Source organism: Pempheris klunzingeri, chromosome 21 (assembly GCF_042242105.1).
Source record: "Pempheris klunzingeri isolate RE-2024b chromosome 21, fPemKlu1.hap1, whole genome shotgun sequence".
Lineage (NCBI taxonomy): Eukaryota > Metazoa > Chordata > Actinopteri > Acropomatiformes > Pempheridae > Pempheris > Pempheris klunzingeri.
Window position 1 is genome coordinate 12,767,625 of NC_092032.1, and position 20,347 is coordinate 12,787,971.

The 20,347-nt window shown below is 44.9% G+C and overlaps 1 protein-coding gene across 1 annotated transcript in view; it reads left to right on the forward strand.

The window, feature by feature from the left end:
- Window positions 1–20,347, forward strand: part of map3k22 (mitogen-activated protein kinase kinase kinase 22) — a 36,052-nt gene that overhangs the window by 13,421 nt on the left and 2,284 nt on the right. Inside the window, exons 4-17 of the mRNA XM_070853026.1 lie at window positions 1,632–1,741; window positions 3,478–3,515; window positions 7,430–7,529; window positions 7,796–7,912; window positions 8,234–8,348; window positions 10,242–10,375; window positions 11,536–11,609; window positions 12,702–12,763; window positions 14,389–14,460; window positions 15,072–15,236; window positions 16,483–16,631; window positions 16,734–16,865; window positions 17,986–18,115; window positions 19,441–19,618. Coding sequence (XP_070709127.1) covers window positions 1,632–1,741; window positions 3,478–3,515; window positions 7,430–7,529; window positions 7,796–7,912; window positions 8,234–8,348; window positions 10,242–10,375; window positions 11,536–11,609; window positions 12,702–12,763; window positions 14,389–14,460; window positions 15,072–15,236; window positions 16,483–16,631; window positions 16,734–16,865; window positions 17,986–18,115; window positions 19,441–19,618 — 1,576 coding nt within the window. The remainder of the gene's footprint in view (window positions 1–1,631; window positions 1,742–3,477; window positions 3,516–7,429; window positions 7,530–7,795; window positions 7,913–8,233; window positions 8,349–10,241; window positions 10,376–11,535; window positions 11,610–12,701; window positions 12,764–14,388; window positions 14,461–15,071; window positions 15,237–16,482; window positions 16,632–16,733; window positions 16,866–17,985; window positions 18,116–19,440; window positions 19,619–20,347) is intronic.

The following is a 20,347-nucleotide window of genomic DNA, read 5'->3' on the forward strand; positions in this document are numbered from 1 at the left end:
ATTAGTATGCATACCTACTAATGCACACTTGTCAATATTCAGATAATGGATCCACCTAACTGAGCCACCAGATTATCAGGGCAATACTGCCCTTATCAGCATCTGCAGGTTCCCTGAATTGAGGTATTGGAATTCGCATTGAGAAAAAAGCTTGAACGGTGCATCCCTATTTTGGGTGTGTACGTTGGGTTTGTGTGCTGTGTCCCCTGGGTGAACCCAACGGACAGGCCCACTGTCGGTGAGCAGCTGGCCATAAGAGCCGTACAGTGGGAACAAGATCAAATGTCATCTCGGACCCCATCTGCTATCACACTTGCTGTGTGAATGTCCTTCGTTGTGGTCTTTTCACACACACACACACACACACACACACACACACACAGATCCCCTTTATTTTTAAGAATGTGGTCTTACCTGCAGGTGCTGTTTGTGTTGCGTGGTATACACATGGCCTGGTTTCCTGGTGAACGAGGTCTATGTGTGCGTGATTTTACAATGTATGCTCCCAGAGCTCATCTGAGAGGCAGGCAGGAGCTGAGGTCAGCGACCTCTTCTTTATATTGTAATCACCGCATTCAGATAATTGGTTCTATTAAAGTGTCTTGATATGGTAATGTCTGACATGCTCATCTGCATGATTGGCCCCTTTACACATGAGAGTGTGTGTTTGCGGGTGTGTACGGCAGAAAGTGTGAAGTGGGAAAAGAGAAGTGAGAAATGGAGGACTTGCTAGATGCTGAGCGTCGCTCTTGCAGGTTTGCTAAATGAATTTTAAGAGTTTAATGAACACTATAGGCCTGTCCCCATTAAGGAGCGATTTATGCATGAGAAACACGCTTGATTTGACTTCGATTTCTCCATCAAAGTCAATGAGCTCAGTTCCTGTTTAAGCCTGCAGCCACTTTGTCAGTGTTTAACAAAAGAAAAGATCAATCTTCATCTAATTACAGGAGGCTAGCTTTCAACTAAAGTATTATGCTCCTGAAATCTCCCAGTTGATATGAAATGAAATATTGAAATGCTTAATAACCGAGCCACAAACTCGGGACCGCATCGCTCCCTGCGACAGACCCACATGCTGCATTATTTAACACCTTTGCTCTTTCACAGCTTTTGTATGCGGAGTTCAGAGTTTGAGGGTGATCAGAATTGCCAGGTTTACCCGCAGCATCACAACTTGCCTCGCTCGCGCCTAAACAGGGACATTGGCTCATTGGCTCACACAGGTGTACATGCTAGGATCTCATTTCACAGAGAGCATGCTGTTATGTTGTGTAAGAGAGGCACCATTGGATTTTCTTCATTAGTGGAAACTCCACAGATGGTATCAGAAGAGAAAATAGCTCACCAGGTGTTGCCTCATTGTCTGGACTGAGACAGCAAAAGCTCCAATGCGAGCTGCATAACAAATGATCAAACCAGACTTGTTACATTCTTAAACTATCATCATTCATCACCGTCGCTCTAAATGCCAACGAACAGTCACATGAGTAGCTTATGTCACCACTTGAAGTGAGTTTATACAGCTGTAGGCCATCTGACAGGTGAGATGTCTCATTTTCAGTTCTCTTACTTAGCCTCAAAGGAGTGAGAGTGATTGCTCATAACTGATGTGTGTTTTCTGTCTCCAGACGACGAGGAGGCGCTTAACTCCATTATGAAGGACCTGGCAGCCCTGGGTCGCTGCTACACCCAGCACAACAGCCACAAGCCCAAGAACAGAACCTTACTCTACAGACAGGTACACATGGCATCCAGTCGTGCGTCATTTATAGTGTTGCTACATTCCTAAGCGCCTATATTAAAGGCTGACCCCCTCTAGTAGGCTTAAATGGTGGCTGTAAAGGTTTGTAGTTTCTTCGTGGACTGAGAGGAACATCTATGGTAAAATCATGTTAGTAAAATTGGATTCTAATCTACTTCACAGCTGAAAAGTGGTGTCACAGCATCCACAGAAACCTCCCAAAACTCTCCTTCTGCTCCAAGGAGTCGCATTTGTGACTAAATTTGCGTTATTACACAGCTCCATCTGAATCGCAATCATCAGTGGAGTATGTGCAGCATGCAAGGAGTTCATCTGGCTATATTCTACCATAAGAGTGAGTGATTGGGACATGCTGAGTCAAGGAAATGACACAGATGAAGTGGAATATGTTGCAATAACAGCTTCTTTTTGAAAAGCTGAATCCATTATAAATTACATGAATTCAGTGCGATCACAGCCGCCGCTCTGCGTGACAGAGTACACGATAAAGTTTTTACAGCCACTTTTCAAGCCGACAGGGGGTGAGTGTAGGTTCTTGGTTGAGTATCACATTAAAGCTGTTACACATTCTGCTCATTACAGTTTATTAACCATACGCACTGCAGTGCCTTTAACCTTCACTGTCATTCTGGGTTTACACAAAAAACCTCACGTCCTTTTTGATTTTTTTGTGCTGGACTGACAGCGGATGGCTGCCCACATCAGGTGAAGGTTGCACTGTGCCTCAAAGGAGTTTATTCTGAGTCTAATTCGAACACATTTAGCAGACACTAATGTGACAGTGTGCTGCATTCACTAACATTTATCGGCATGGGAATTCTGAACTCGACTCAATAAAGCACATCTGACAGTTTTCACTGTACTGTATGAAGCTGCGTGCTGCAGGCACACACAAGCAAAGCAAAGTAGAAGGTAGACCTTCTGCCCAGACTAGTCTTTTGTAACAAAGCAAAATCTAGTTTTTAAAATGTGCTGTTTAGAAATATGACGCCTAGATTCACAACGTCATCACAAAGAAAGATTTTGGTTTATGTATGACATGCTTTATGGCCTGTCACCTGTTTATGGCCACACCAGATGAGCTTAGAAATAATTGGAAATGATAAATTGACACATTTCAGGCAGCTTATCATTCCCTCTCATTGCTTTTTGTGCCCTGAAAACTTCAGTGCCTCCAGGATTTAATTTCTCTCAATCACCTTGTGCGTCTTTCTGAAGTCGTTTCCTTGTGCGTTCGTTCCCCCTGTGGAATGATAATTGGCCAAATCCTCTTGAAGCACCAATGTTTATGATGAGACATAAACAAGCGGCGAGGAGCAGAGGGAGTTTCTGCTCAGAGAGCGGCTGTCATCTGTGAGTTTGGGGTAAACCCCTACTTTTGAACCAGCCGCTCACACTGACGTGATGTCAGTGTTATCACCATGACCTCATGCAGACTTGTAGGCTCCTCCACATTCCTGTTCCCTAACGACTTTATAAATAGAAAATGTTGATTGAGTCAAATTGAAGGATAATGTCGTCTTGGCATTGCAGGACAAAAATTCAGCAACAGCAGGACAAAACATGTATCACTATAATGCTTTTTGTCACTTAAAACTCCTTAAGCTTAATGCTTTTATTTATTCGCTGGTCCAAATCCCACGTACAACCATGAATCATTTTAACTTTCCACTTCCATAACTCCCCTCTGTTGTTATTTTTCCTCTCAACAGGATTTAAGAGTCAAGCTGGAGCATGAGAGAGAAAAACGGTATGTTGGAACCTCCGTATTGTTTTTTCTTCTCTTCTGTCCAAGCCTTAACTCCTCGGTTCAGATCTTTTTTGTTATGCTTTGCCATGCCTGGGATTTTGTGTCTAGGGGAAATCACAGTTACATGCCAGAGTAGCATAAAGAGAGGGAAAATTCCTGCTTTGACATTTATCCGCGGCCTTGTGTCTCAGACTCGGACGGGCAGTTAGAGAGGGAGAGAGATGGAGCGAGCGAAAAGACAGAGAGTGCCAAAGTGTTTCAGTCAAGTGTCCAGTCTTCCAGGCACACCCCGAATTAATACTCCTTCTTCCGTGTTTTCTTGCGCTTTCCCTCCGTCCTCCACATCCTTCACCCCTCCCTCACAGAGGCCGAGCATGGTTACACTCATTCTGTCTGGAGACGGTCTTGCAAGCAGTGTTTCCACCAAGGTGCCTTACAGTTTGTTTACCACGTCGGAGCACTTTGAAAGCTAAGGCGCCGAGTATAAATAACAGAACTTTTGAACAGAGGAGGCTTTATTTGGTGCGGGGCTTCATTTTGTCCACACTGGGATCACAGCTCCGTTGCTCCATGTATGGATGCTGCGGGAGTCTCTCAGGTCCTTGTCTGGCGTTTTGCGTTGCATCCTGGTCTAGGCCCAAGTTCACAGACAGACTTTGTCCCGGTGAAACCATCCATCAACAGCCCACAGAGAGCCTGAACTGCAAACGACTCTTTAGGGGGTGGGGAATGACAAACACAGAGTTTACTGTTACTGTGGAAAACATCAGAGGGAGACTGACCACAACCTACTTGAGTAATTTTATTCTGATTGCCTTGATTCATCAGAATATAGACCAGGGGCACAGGCATTGATTCAGTGAGGCTTTGATTAGAAACCCACAGGCTGGCTCACAGGAGAGGGAGAGAGAGAGAGAGGGAGAGAGAGAGAGAGAGAGAGAGAGAGGGAGAGAGAAATATGGCTTCTGCTTTGGGCCTCTGCTTTTTTCACAACCCTAATTGGCTGCTGCTGAGGAAGAGAAGAGTTTTTCATGTTCCTGTCTCCTTGCGTTTCTACCTCCTTCTGTTTCTCCGTCTCGCAGTCTTCTCTTTCTCACGAGCTCCCCTCACAACGCAGTGCTCTCTTGGAAAAGACAGACACCATTCACTGGTTTCAAAACTGTCTCAGAACTGCTGTTTTTTTTGTGCATTTTTATTCACTCTTTGAATTCACAGTCTCTCTTTCTTTTTTTTTTTGTCATGTTGTCAGTTAGCTGTTTCCATGTTATGCTTGTCCGAGCTCTGACCACTTTCGCTTTGATTTAGAGCCTGTTTTGGAAATCAGTAGGATATCCTGAGTTTGTTACCCCACGGGGCAAAAGAATAATATCGCACTGTAGCATTAACGTGACTTACTGTACATATTTATTTATCTAAAGCTGCTATAATCAATATTTCTACATTAACAAAGGGTCACACTATCATGTGTATATAGAAAGGGTCGCCCACAAACGAAAAAATAATCAACAGACTTTGCATAACCCAGCCATTCTACATGGTGCTTTTGCGTCTTTCAGCTTTGGTTTTCTGGTCTTAAACTCTGTTTTCATACACAGCAGCCATTTTCTGCAAAAAATGCTGTAAAAAGCAACTGCACACCACTTGGCCAGCATCAAATGGCCAACAAACAAAGGTAGCAATTAGCCAGCAAAGGTAATGGAGCATTTAGCTGCTAAACAGCCAGATATTTTTGTAACAGTTGGCAGAGAGCAGAAACAGAGCTAAAATGTGAGTAAATAATGAACTTTGATTCATCTGGTGGACATCTAGCCCCAAATGAAAGCTAATGTTGCTTTGTATGTGCTGGATGTGTAAATAATCAGCTATATCAACATAGAAATATGATAATGTGTCAGCGTTGTGTTTGCAACCTGTTTCCCCTGCAGCCATGTGACCAAAAAATCCTTAAGTCCATCACATTGAACATAAGTGGCAAAACATAACATTTATAGTGGAGGCTAGTTAGCAACGTCCATATGTAGTTTGGCTTTTATGCAAATACAGTAAGCAAGTATGTAATTTTATGCAAATTCAGTAAGAAAACATATACAACAACACAAAACACAATCAGTAGTGCATTAAAAATCCCATAATAGCCCAATGATAGGCAGCCAAACTACATGAACGCTCCTCAAAAATAAGAAGCGAGATGCCCCTGATCCTGATTATAAAGGAGCTAAACAACTTTGTTTACTATTATTAAATTTGATGAAATGACAAAAGCTTCCTTTCATTCTATAAAACACAGAGGCAAGTTCTTATTGGCTTTTTATAATAAAAAAAAAAACCTGTACAATTATAATTCAGGTTGCTGCACAAGTGTGAATTACACGTTTTATTTCTGAGCAGCATCCACAGCACTTGAAGTATAAGGAGTCCCTGAGTCAGGATAACCGTGTTGTCTGTCCACAATGGAATCTAATTGGACGGTTTCTCTTTTCATTGGCAAGTGCTGAAGGTTTAGGTCAGGAAATAGGAGCCTGTGTCTCTCTCTTCCCCCTGGCTCTGCCTCAGGGTCTCCTGCCAGAGAGTAAAGGAACAGAGCCAGACCATTTTTTTTGTTTTTTGTCTGTGTGTATGTGATGTGTCCATGAGAGAAGGGGACAGAGAAAGAGAGAGTGTGCTGGGATGTGTGAAAGCATTCTCTTTACTCGGCTGATCCGTGTGTCCACATGCCCGCGCGGAGGAAGGAAAGCCATATCTTTCGCAGCAGCATCCTCACACCCCCTCCTCCACATCCCTCCGCCTCTTTATCAGACACATCATCGCCAAGTATAAACAGAGATGGAGAGCGTTTAGCTGTGCTGCTGCTCGCCTCTGATCTGCAAGCCTCCCTATTCCCAGAATCGGCTCCTCAAATGAGGGAACCAATGAGCAGTCATTAAGATAGGCAGAGCTTTGGCCTCTGATGAGGAAATGATGGGATGAAAACAAGTCCTTTTATCAGGATACTATAAAGAGATAGTGGGCTGCACATTCTTCAAAAGAGGGCACATGGATGGAAAAGAGGAGAAGAGATGGCAGAGAGAACCTCTTTCTCTTTCTTTCCTCTATTTTGTCAGGCTGTCTCCTTTATTTTTCTCACAGTCTGTAAATATCTCCGCGTCTCTGTATCTTTCACTCTGTCACTCTTTAAAAGAGGAGGGAAAGACACACATCCTGCTGCTTTTGCTGCCGCTCCAGATTTTTTCCCCTTTCCTCTCAGGAAGTTTCCCATCTGCCTTTGTGCGGGCTTAGTGGAGAGAGGCCCGGTGGTGTTGAAACAGTGGCCGATGCACACACTGATTGGGAAGCACACTCATGCATGCAGAGTTTTACAAACACGCACGCATCCAAATATACACTCGCTACAAACACTCGCTGATAAGCTCGGACTCCGTCAGACAGACGTAGCGTGCACACTCAGTCATACACGTAGGCGACAGTAGATAAGACATTCATATACGTCGGGGGGGTTGGGGGGGTTTACTTACTTTTATTGTGTTGATTAATGACCCTTTAGGATCAGTTGGCTCCTCTCCTTGACCCAGCTGACCTGTCTATTTTTCCTCGTTACCATAGAGTCATAAAAATGGCTCAGAAAAAGATTCTTAGACAACCATCCAATCCACAAAACAAGTGAAGCTATGAAGAATAGGAAAGAACTGGATCCATCATATCTGTTGCTCAGTTTCTTTGTACCCCTTCATCTTTCTGTTCAGTGGTATATTGTCTTGAGCAGAGTAAGAAAAATGAAACAAACTTGGGAAGAATTAGCAGGTATTGCTGCAAATTCGCACCTCAGACGGGGTTTCAGAGTCTGAGCTCATGAAGCTAGACACAACACGAGCTTCTGTCTCTGACCTCTGACCCCGCTGCCGTTCTCTGCTTCCCAGAATCATCCCGTTCCAGAGGCCGCTGAAGATCAAGGAGCTGCTGCAGAAAGTGACCGAGGCCTTTGGCCAGCAGATGGACATGTTCTTCATGGAAAAAGAGGTAGAAGAGCAACAAGTGGGCATGTGGTTAAAATCCGTTGCTGAAGTTCTGAATGTGATTAAGAATGTCACAAGTTTTAAAAAAATAAGAAAGCAATTAATACTTCATCTGGGCTCCATTGCAGCATTTCTGTGTCCTCTAAGGTGCTTAAAACCGTATTTTTTCCATCTTCAGTATGTCATACATGTGCTGGTGCTTTTACATGCCATGATTTGGAACAATGGGGAATTAAAGGTCATGTGCTGTATGTTTTCTCGTCCTTTCAGTTGCTGCTGCCGCTAAAGACCCAGGAGGACCTGGATCAGGCGGTGCTGACTTTGGGCTGCAGCTCGGGGACCAACGGGCTGCTCAGGATACTGCTCAAGACCCCCAAGAACAACCATGTGAGTTCCCAACGACGTGCACGTCTTGAAGACATGAAACTGATGATTGGAGCATTTCATATGTGGCATGTTATGGGTTCGTCATTTGCTGACAGTTGTGGGAATTCATCTGTGTCAGGTCATTCTCTCTTTAAACCCTTGTAACTTTTAAATGAAGTGAACTGCATCAGATTTACTGTTGAACAGCTGAACTTAAATTTCCCCACCGATGTGATGATGTAACTGGACAATGATGTAATGCTGTCCTCACCTTCTCTCCTGATCCTGCTCTCTTTCTCCTCTTGTTCCACCTCCTATTTCCTAAGTATTTTCTCTTTGTAGTACCTACAGGTGAACAGCAGGGACAAACAGAGCGAGATGAGGTCATCACGGTCACTGGGAGACCTGAAGGGCTCCCTGCTCAAGGGATCGGAGAGGGTGCGCAAACACTCGACAGGTGAGCCGACACATAGAAACACTCACAGAATAGGCCGGCCATTGGCTATCGGACCAATCGGAATGCCTTTACTGCTCTATAAAAGCTATTAAAACACAATTTCTCCCAGTCTTGATGTCTGCTGATGCCAAGATTTCTTGTGCACGTCCTCAGTGCCTCAAGAGTGGCTTGTCGGTGTCAATTTACAACACAGCGATGCCACAGTCATTGGAATGTTAATGGAAAGATGAGGGACATGCGTTGTCATAATGGAAAAATGCAAATTGGAGGTGAAAGTGACAACAGTCAGAGAGATGTCAGGTCAAATAAAAGGCAAGTTTCTGCTCTCATACCAAGCAGCTCTCCACCTGTATCGCTTTCTAAAGGTGTTTGGTTAGAAGTATTGATCCTTGGCTGTTAAAGGCATATTGTGGTTTTATTATTTTCTAAACTGTGGGTTATGAGCCGCACACATTTGGCTCAGTAAATTTGCGGACTCGTGTCGCCACTGTAGTTTGTACACTTTGATTTCTGTACAGATTAAATAAATGAAGTACAGCGCGTTCATTAGGGAGCTGTAGAGGCACTGGTAGGAAAAAAAAAAGAAATCCAGGCTAGCTGTTACTCCTTAATTCTAGTTTCCAGATGGTTCCAGTGAGCTTAGCTAATCAGCTTCTGGCTATAGCTTTATATTCAATGGATTATTTAACAGATATGAAAAAGGAATCACCACTCCTGGCGAAAAAAGCAAAAAAAGCCAAAAGTGAAACTGTTCTTTAAAGACACACAAAGGCCCTTTTTTTGTCATGTCACACTCCACAGCCAGATAACACGGTACACTCCAGTCCTGTTGTCCCTTCTGGCTTATTTGGTAACACAGCGTGAAGGTTTTCTTGCTCTGTGAAATACCGAGCTCTCTCCCCTGTCTGAATCTCTTCACTCCGATTATATCGGGTCTATCCAGAAAGGTCAACGTTTCAGTCTCAAACTCAGGCACATGCAGAAACGACCAGCGCTCACTTGCTGCGTCGCATTTGCATCTTTGCATGATCGCTGTCAGCGCCAATGTCTCTCATGCAGCCCCAATAAACATCAGCGCTGTCACCATCCCGGGTCATATAAATTGAATAGAATTACCCTCTCTCTCTCTCTCTCTCTCTCTCTCTCTCTCTCTCTCTCTCTCTCTGTCTCTCTCTCTCTCTGTCTCTCCATTCCCACGCCGGCCACAAGTCAGAGAAGCTGAGGGCTGGAAGTGGAGGGAGTGGTGGCAGATGAGAGGTGACAGGAGAGCAGTCACAGTGGATGGTTGAGTGGAGATGTGATGTGAGCCCGGGTACCTCGATGACGTATCGCCACAGAGGGAGAGGCCAGGGTGGAGGGAGGGAGAGAAACTGAACTGTGAAGAAGAAGGAGTTGTAATTTTAGCTTTCAGTCACAAACTTGACTGTCTACTCTGACTGTTCCCATGCATCTTGGCACCTACTGGCCTCTGTGTACTTCTGTTCAGTATTCCTGTCAGCTCAGTCAGACTTTCAGTGGGTCTTCTTACTGTGTCAAGGACGAGTGCTCCGTATACGCTGCAGCTCAGCCGGGGGAGCGTTTGTCACAGTAATTGAGGTTAGAGGTGGCGGCAGTGTGGTTTAGTAAATCATTTCTCGCAGTCCCGGCACTGTTGAACTTGTACCCATGAATAACACCGTGACGCCGTTTTCTCCCCTCTACCCCCTCGTTTTCATCTCTTCATCATCTTCCCCCTCTGCTCCCTCCATTCCCTGTCGCCTCCACCACGCAATTTCTGCTTTTCTTCTCTGATTCTACATTTCTCCTCCTTCGTTACGCTTCATTCTTCCGTTCCCCCCTCTCAACTCGCTGCTCTTTCCCTTGCTCCACCCTTTCAAACGGACACCATCCCAGGCTCCCTGCACACAGGTCGGACGTCCCCGCCTCCTGGCAGCGTCCCCGAGGAGCAGCAGCAGATTGCCCGCCAGGGCTCCTACACCAGCATCCACAGCGAAGGGGAGTTCATCCCTGAGACCCACGACCAGAATGTAAGAGCCTGTCCAGAGGAAAAGGAGTGTATGTCAGGACAATTAAAAAGCCTCATTATTATAGCAGGGGCTGGATAAGCCCTCGTTTGTTTAACACAAGAGAGGTCTGACTTCTTACTCTCTGTTGGACTCATTTGAGGGAACACTGCTTTGCTTTGAAGTGACTTTGTTTTCATCTGCCTTGTCCATTATTTTTAACTGGGACATCTCAAGAGAGGCCAGATACCAAAAAACAAAAACAGAAAACAGTTGTTCTTTTCTTTTTTAAATTGTTCATTATTTAACTGTTAGTTGGTTTTTTGAGTCCAGACTGTTTCTTCTGGTTCCAGTTAATGCACAGGAATAGCTTCATAACCATTGGATTGGCTCTTTTTTAAAGATTTTAGTCCAGCAACCACACAAGACAATTAACTCTGAGGTCTGTTTAAAAGAGCTCAAGACTCTTGAGCTCTTTGTTTCTCTGAACTTAGTTCAGTGAATACTGCCCTGTATTATAAGGTGTGTTTTGCCTCTGACTAGCCCATTACTTTTACTATTCCAGAGTGTCAGGCCTGGTGGGGTCACTAATTAATAGAGCATAGTTCATTTCTAAATGTTTTTTGCTGCACTAGTATCCTTTTGTTTTACTGTCTGTGCTGTTAGATTACCAGTTTTCAACCCAGACTGTATTAAAATAGGATTTCCTATGATTTATTATGTTGTGCAGCAGAACAAATGGGGCAGTCGTTTCATCCTCAAAAAACCTGATAAATCATCATTCTAGAAAACAGGAAGCTCCCAGGATAGTGGTTCTTGTGTTTTTTACGCCCACATTTTTAAACGAATACCCATCAGCCAATCAGAATCAGATTTTCTTGGCTGTTGTGTACATTTGTCAGTGTTTACATGGAGAAGAGATACAGTATATTATTATCATTTGTAGCTATAGTAGTAGTGTTATTATACATGACTGCATACGTTTCATTGGAGGATTGTTTCATATAACACGTAAATGCAGCTTTAGAGGAGACCTGTCTCAGACATGCAGTACTTGTGCCCCTTCACATCCTCGTATTACACAGCAGTTCTACACACTACTCTATCTGCACTGCTTTGTATTCTCTCCCACATGATTGCATCTTCTGTGACCCTCGATCCCCCCGTGTCATTATATCCGTCAGATGCTGGATCCCTTTGGGAGCGCGGACAACTCACTGTCGAGCAGCTGTCAGTCAATAGATCAAGCACTGGACAGGTGAGTCATCGTGCAGTATGTGAGTTCTGATGATCCCTGTCTGTGTGGAGTTATATTTATGACCTGTGGGACTTGGTGTGCATCGCTGTACCTGTTAACACACTTGGACGTGATCTTGCATGTTGCGAACGCACACATACACACACAGGAGTAACCAGACACTCTTAGTGAAGTTTGTAAACGTTGTTAGAGGCCAGCGGAGCTCCCTGACCCTGCCCGCGCTGCTTGCGTGGAAAAGGATTCGGGTCACTCTGCAGTTGCCATGGCGACACAACTCTTATCTGGACGCCTGGATTCCTCCGTTATCATGAGAGAGAGAAACAGAGACTGAGTGGGAGACGTAAAAGAGTAAAGCAAGAACACGCTGGATAAGAGGAAAAATTGAGCCAGAAAATGAAAAGTGGCAAAAGAGTGAGAGTGAAGTCGATAAGGGGAGGGGGGCGGGAGAGGGGAGGGAGGGGTGGAGCGGTGAAGAGTGAAAGGACTGAATACGAATCAAAGGGAAAAGAAAAGTGAGCAAGAGTGAGGTTGAGGGAGAGCGTAGGACGGAAACGGCTCTACCTGCACGAGGCTTATCTGGGCTCCAGGCTGCAGAACAATGGCAGGAAACGAGTGCATGGAACTTTTCCCTTGGAGCGGGCATGCGTGCCCCTTATCCAGGGTCTCGTGGCCCCCACGCCGCCCTGCGGTCAACAGAGACGTCACTCTCTGCCGGGTCGTTGGGGCAGGGCTGACCACAGACGGCCGGGCAGGGTAGGAGGGTGGGAGAGGGGGCTGGATGAACATCGACACATTTAATGACAGAAAGTTTCACTGCCAGTTCAGCAACTTTGCACCACAAACTTCACATTCAAGTTCTTATTGTAGAAGCAGCGAGGTTCTTCTCATCGAGCTTATCTTCTCTAATTCAGCATATTGTTCTTTAAAGTCAATTGTAGTTTGTAGTTTGCATGCAAAAGCCATTTCGAGCCATTTTGTGCTGCTTTACAGTTGAGGCTATTCTGACGTTTCAGGCCAGCTGCAGCAGCCAGACTCTGTTTGAAGATAAGGGTAATTTTTCAACTTTTCCCCCCTCCTCTCTTCTCGTTTCAGTCCTCCTTTCTCACAGAACAACCGCGACAATAATTACCTGAACCTCAACTATGAATACAAAGGTAAGACAGTCGAAATCGGCAGGACTTCTAAACGCTGCCTCTTTGCTGCTTGGCTCATTCTCAACTCAGACGTTGCAGAAAGATAAAGAGGGGTGCAAATAGCTTGTTCATTATTAGAAAAGTTCCGTCTGTTCTTACCTTTTTCTGGTTCTGTGGTAATTATAAGCTGTTTCACAGAAAGAGAACTAAAGCTCTGTCTGTGTAGCTCCTGATTACCTCAAATGATTCCCTGTTTAAAAAGGCCTTCTTAAGATTACTAATGAAGTGGGCGATGATATGATTTGATGGGTTTATCTGGAAGTAAAATGAGGAATGGGTTGTTGTGAAGATATTTAATAGCTTGGTTGTATTTCTTGTGTCTCAAGAGGTGATGAATGGAGTGTGATAGTATCATAACTCTTCCTGCTTTTGCCTCCACACACTCTCCTCTGCGTACCCGCTGTCCATCTCCTTTTCCCTCTTGTCTGTCTCGTCCCAGCTCCCTTCTTCGTCTGCCTTTTTTTCAAACTCCGCTTCCTAATAGACATTGCTGCTTTCCTGTCATTTCACGATCACTTCCCGGCTCTGTCCCCTGCCTCTTGATGCCCCCTCCCCCTTGCCCGTCTAGTCCTTGTCCCTCGGCTCCCTGTCTGTCCCTTTTCCTTCAGAACAGCAGATCAAATAGAGAAGGATGACAGATAACGGTACACTAATCCCCATGAACAGAAGAACCACAGCAGCTCTCCCAATCTGGTCATTCCTTTTTCTCCTGCACCACCCCCGTGCTTGGAATTAAAAAGGGAGTGCTGCACATTGTGTACACTGACCGGGAGTATGGGAGCTTCATATAGCTGCAGCAGTACTTTAAGACTCACTTGGGCAGGCATGCATGCACGTGTCTACACACACACACACACACACACACACTCTCCCCTCCCAGATGTAAAGCTGTGTGGCCCTTCCTGCTGAGGGCTACAGTATTTGTTTACCATTCCCCATGAGTAGATTTTTCCTCTCCATCCCGAGCTGCCAAACACAAAAAATAACTCCCGTCTCCATGGGATACGGCCACAAAAACAGCGCGAGGGGAGGCAGTCATCTGACAGAACAGCTGCTTTCAATTGCAAGTGGCTCCGCTGCTCTTCATTCAGTGTGTGTGTGTGTGTGTGTGTGCGTGTGTGTGTGAGAGTGAGTGTCAGCACTCGCCTGCGTCAGCAGTGCTCCCCACCTGCCTTTAGTTACTGCTCCACTGGGTTCAGAGCTAAGGCTAAGCTAGCACACATGAGCTGTTTTCAGTTTCTCTCTTGGCTGCAGTGAGGCGATACAACAGCTCTGTTCGATGTGTGAAAAGCTGTCTTCCATTCCGCTGCTTTTGAACTTTGATTTGACACGCAGGGACGAGAAAAAGCAATGTAGAGTCTGTCAGATGTGATCAGCTGAAACGTGACTCTCTGTCATCCTTATTAGGCATCAGTATGTTTATGCCTCTGACCAACTCCAAGCAATTAAAGCTGCGTTACTGAACTTGGGACGCAAATAAACACAAAGCTGTTAATTGAGGAGCGCCGTATCTGTGAAATGAGAATGGAGTTGTGATGTGAGGCCAGTTCTTAACTGACAGCTCTGCCTTGTTGCTCCCTCCTCAGGTCGCCATGGGAAAGGAGGGACCTTCCCTCGCCAATTCCAGTTGCCCAATCGCAGCAAGGATTATGGAGACCGTAAGAAACCGGCTTTGCTAGAGCAATAACAACAACACTATTATTGCAAAGATTAAGCAGATATGTTACTATGTCTACAGGATAACACACACACACACAGATTCACACGCCATCAGCAGGCACTCCCATCTTTAACCTCAGCTGGATAATATAGGATCTCATTCTTTACACTGCCTCACATTTCTACCACTTTTTCCACTTCCAGATGAAATATTTTTAAATTTTGTTGACTGCTCCTGCATTTTTTTGCTCTCTGGGTAGATTTGGTACGTAAAGTGCTGGCTTGCTGTTCCAGGCAGCTGCTAGTAATTGCTTACTCAGAGGCTAACCTTGGCTAGCAATGATTTACGTTTCCCTGTGGTGAACCCGAATTTGTATAAAAACACAGCGCCCTGCTTCCTGTCTGAGGGGAAGTGGGACGGAGCGGCGAGAGGCACTTTGCTCTGGCTGGCCCTACGTCTCGGCCAAGAGCTCACTTTATGCACAACACCTGTAAAGTAACTGTGAGAACACTGTAAAAATTCACATAAAGTGCAAACAAAAGATGCAGTGGCCCGTGTGTGTCAAGTCTTTAATGTGCCTATTTTTTTTTTTTTTCAATGTGTTTTCAGGTCGCAGGACACTTCCACGCAGCTTCATGCCGCAAGAGAACCTGTTTCAGCTGGTTCCCTCCAGTCGCACACGCAGTTATAATGGAGACAGTACCCTGCAGTACAGCGACCTGCGCTCACTGGGCCGCACCACTGACAAAAGCTGCCAGCGTGGTACAGCCAAGTGTAAGTGGAGCCCTTGAAATCTTAGTAGTTTTAAAATAAAGAAAGAGAATTTCACCCCAAGCATATAAACAGTCTTGCTCGGCCTTTGTTGTTGATTGGTGTTGTATCTGTCTGGTTCCTGTGGATAATGAGACAAATAAGCCACGCTGATAACCCGGAGATGAAAAAAGTTGTTTTCCTGTGTTTGTCAAGAGTCGAGCTGGGTATCAAACCTCAGTACTTTAATGCATATGCGTATATACAACCATATGTCCACTATTTGAGTTATTGAGTGCACCTGTATGTTTTTTTTATAGCGTGAAGCATGAACATATGCAGGCTCATGAGAAAAATTTTCCCTCCTAGAACAACAAAGACGGTCTTTTATCTTTTGGCACCAATGCAAAACTGTCAAAAATGCTTGCATTGAATAGTTGGTCAGATTCATGTCTTGTTTACTTATTCTTTGATCAGATTATTCAAAATCAAACTTTTGCCATTTTTTAGAAAATTTTGTTTGGTTCCTTTACAGCTGGTTGGATGTTAAAATGCTTCCCAGCCCCTGTAGAAAAAGGATTTTAAATGTGTCATACCAGCATGCATGAGACAAAACCAAGATAAACTCTCTTCCAGTAAATGTTTTTATTCTTACTAATCGGTGTAGAGGGAGTAGAAACAATGTACAGTAATACTTTATGTCACAACAGGCAGAATTCCCCTGTCATCATCCAGACTGAGCCATGTCACAGCCTCACATCTGCACTCGCTCAGAATCAGTTTGTGTTACCCAGAAATTGACTTTGTCATGAAACGAAAACTCAGCGCAGCAGCCTGTGGTTGGCGTGTCAGTCTACGGTGTCCTTCTCACCCACACACAACCAAACCGTCTAACCCGGCCGCAAAGAAGCCCGTTAATACCAAAAGCAAAGTCTCTGAGTCTGGCCCTGTGAAGATGGGAGTTGTTAAGACACTCTCTTTACTTTCTGCTGGCTGAACGTGGTTTGACTCAGATATCAGGGGTTTCCCCATCTGAGAGGGTCTGTGGTGGGAATTATTTAACAGCCCTGCGGTGGATTTGACGTCTGGTTTTGTTGAAGTTACTGTGCGAGTTACTGTCGGGCCTTGCGGTGGATTTTGACGCTCGCTTCGGTGTTAAGCGTTTGCTCGCTCCAATCAGTATATCACCTTGGAGCTGTCTGCCTCTGGGGGCTTTGCACCAAATTGAATTACTGCTGGGTTTTCATCATCTGGTGTTTTGTTTCTGCAGCGCCGCGGGCTCCAGTCAACTGGCGACAAGGAAAGCTCCTGGGGCGCGGGGCGTTCGGGGAGGTCTACCTCTGCTATGACGCCGACACAGGGCGTGAGCTGGCCGCCAAGCAGGTGCCCTTTGACCCTGACTGTCAAGAAACCAGCAAGGTGAGGAGAGAGAACATAATGAGTGTGTGTATTTAAGGGCATTTTATGATTCAATAGTAAAAATGCTATTATTTTTCTTGATTCAAACCCTTTTTTCTGTAGGAGGTGAATGCTCTGGAGTGTGAGATTCAGCTGCTGAAGAACCTGCGTCATGAGCGGATTGTTCAGTACTACGGTTGTCTTCGGGACCTTGAACAGAAGAAACTCACCATTTTTGTTGAGTTTATGCCTGGGGTGCGTACTTTTATAAGTCACATCAATACAAACAGTGAGGCCACAGTCCTCAAAGTCTGATTATGTGTGAGGGTTGGGAGTTGTTTATGCTGTAGAGACGAGACGCACACAGACAAACATCAAATCAAACTTGCACCGGCCACATCTGCTCAAAACCAATTCTGAAATGTCACCAGCTTTCAACAAACATGTCCTCAGTGGTTGATGTCAGCAGAACAGCTCAGTTTATGAGATCATTTTCTCACTAAATGAGCGCCTTAATGAGCCACTGTCGCCTGCAGACCCCGTCCCCGCGCCTGTTCTTAATATTTCCTGGGCTTTTTTTGGTTTTTTTTTCTGAGTGGCATTGAGCGTCTTAGTCACACATTGTCTGGATCTTGGAGATGTTTATGTTTCGCTGGAGTTTGCTGGCAGAGGCAAGAGGGGAGGGTGACAAAGCCAAGTTTGTGTGCGACTGCCCGGCACGGCTGGACCGCTGCGGCTGACCGATAACACTTAAGTCGCCCGAGGAGAGCGGTGAGGCCGGGGGTTGCCGGGGGGGGGAGCGGGGGGCCCAAGTGTCCCTCTGAGAGCCAGTGAGCTGTTGAGGTGTCTTGTTGACAGCTGAAAGCGAAGAGGGAGCGGGTTTGTTTTCTCTGTGCGAGTCCAAAACTGCGTCACAGGTGTTACTGGATCAGGTCTTTGCTCCTGCGATTTCCTCATGAGGAACTGAAAACAGGAAATGAAAGGAAATGCAGGACATTGAAGGTGTTTGGATTTCAGAATCGAGCAGATTTCTTTCGGCACGTACTATGTTTATATACTTGCAAAATTGGCTCTCGGGCTGCTTTCACAATAAAACAAAATAAATCCACTTCAGCTGGAAGTGTTGGTGCAAGTATGCAGCCACGTTTTCCTTAAAATCATTGTTTTATCACACGCTGAGCCACTTTATATCCAATATACACATCCTTTCAAAGCAGATATAGTCTATAAATGTAAACACTGCAGCTGTGGCAAAATATTATTTAACACTGCAGCCAGTATAAAGATCATTAATACATTTCTCAACCTTTCTGAGGTTCCACCAATTCTCTCACTGATTTTCTGTTTTTCTCTGTCTCGCCTGCTGTGTCTTCAGGGCTCAATAAAGGACCAGCTAAAAGCCTATGGGGCCCTGACAGAGAAGGTGACGAGGAGATACACCAGACAGATCCTCCAAGGAGTCTCCTACCTGCACAGCAACATGATTGTACACAGAGATATCAAAGGTAACTGATACAGCAAGCTAGCAAAGGTCAGGATAGGACTTTAATTGGATTTGTAGCCAGTGAACACCTACACTTGAGACACCGACTGAGCTGACAGCGTGTAAGCGGCAAATGAGGAAAATCTCTGTGGTTCGCATCGCAGCAACTGTTGCTGCGAACACTACACAGTCATTCATTTTATTCTGGTTGGCATTTCCTCATTTGGTTATTCACTGTCTACAGAAGGAGCCTGGGGGAAAAAAGCGCTATTTTGAACTACCCTTTGAGATATATTGGGCTTCATGCTGGTGAAATCGGCCCGGCTAAAGATGTTCAACACCGGATGGAAAGGCTTTAGGTTGGCTGCCCGCAGCTTTGGGAGTCACTGCTTCGTTCAGCCACAGCCAAGAAGAGGGAAATATACCGTCTGGTGGGGGGAAAAAAAGATAGTAGGTCTCACAGGACACTGGCAGGCTCTATGAGAGTATATGTGGGTGGGATTTTCCACTTAGAAATGCTCTTCATGTGTAATATATGGTGTGCGCTCATCTCACCACACAAGAGTTCTTCTGTACGCACTAAAAGAGCTGTCAGCACATGCGGGTTTTGGATGGAGCTTGGCATCCATGACATTAGACTATAAACCTTCTGTGAATTTAATGTACCAAAGAGCCAAATAAAGCCTTTAAAATGTTTGATTTACTTCACAACCTCACAGCAAACCTACTACAGGGCAGTGGTTCAGGAAGGGAGAAGTTAAGAGTAAAGGGCACAGTGTCAGTCTCTCAATCTCTCCCCTGCAGCCCTCCGTCCTGCAGTGGGTGTGGAGAGAGAGAGAGAGTGGCGAGCGGTGTACATTAGTCACTGATCAAACAAGTGGAGCGCCCAAAGGAAATGGGATAGACACAGCTACAAGTCGGAAAATTACTCAAGGAGGAGAAAGGCTGGTGGGGTTTCAATCCACGTGGAGCGGATGGTTGATTTAATATTTCATTTTCTGATGTGTGTAATTCAACGAGGCATTTCCCCAATGTGAGAACTTGCACGTTTGTAGAGCTGAGTCAGGGTGGTATTTATAAAAAGATTGCTAAAAGGTATATTCTGGCATTTTATAAATAAGTCTGCCAGTGCTCCATCATTGGAGCGATCAAGCCATAGGAAAAGTTTACCCCTCCCCTCAGGTCGTCCTGTCAGTTGAAGTGCTGGCACAGGCACTCTGTAGCCACCCCGTAACGGCCGACTGCATTAATCGAACCTCCAAACTGTCACAGTATCCCTTAAAGGATATTGAAAGTCCTCTGGGGACTCTTGAATAACTCTGAGCACGTTTTGTTTCCTTCCACCAGGTGCTAACATCCTGAGAGACTCATCAGGGAACGTGAAGCTGGGAGACTTTGGGGCCAGCAAACGTATCCAGACCATCTGCATGTCTGGTACAGGAATCAAGTCTGTCACTGGCACCCCCTACTGGATGAGCCCGGAAGTCATCAACGGGGAGGGCTATGGCCGCAAAGCTGATGTATGGTAAGAATAAGATCAGATGGAACTGTAATGAGGCCCAAAGGGGATATTAGACTGTTGCAACACAAAAATATACTACAGGCACAAAAATACACTGTCGCAGTAAAAGCAATAAAGTTACCTCAATAAATGGGCGGTAGAGCAATCTAATGTAAACAGCTGCGTTGGTGGTGTGTACTGAATGTAAGCAAATTCTGGGGAGACTTTAAACATGCTCAGTGCACGGTATGTCTTAGAAATAAAACCAGTTACAGCTGTCAAATACACATATCTGTCACCAAGACATGAAAGCTGTTTTAAATTTGGATTGCAAGGCATAAATGGTAATTTGCGATAGGGGAGAATAAAACGGCATGAACGGCTGTAAAATATAATGCAATCCAAAGCAATAGCCCCGCAGTAAATGCAGTACATTTTGTTGCCGTCCAATGAAAACCATGTATCTCATCCATGAAAAGCCTTGTTTTCTGCATTTTGATATAAATTTACTGATTACGATATGGATATGTGACATTTTAAGATTCATTTCAGTCAGTTTGTAGGGGTTTCATTAGTAGACATAGTAGAATTGTCTAAACCAACAAAAGAGCATTAAATCCTTCAGTTCATCTGAAAAATATAAAAAATCAACATTATTTTCATGCTCATATTCTTTGACGTAGTTCAATTTCCAAACTCTGGCAAAGCAATTTCCTTCGGGATCAATAAAGTTGATCTTATTTTATCTTATCT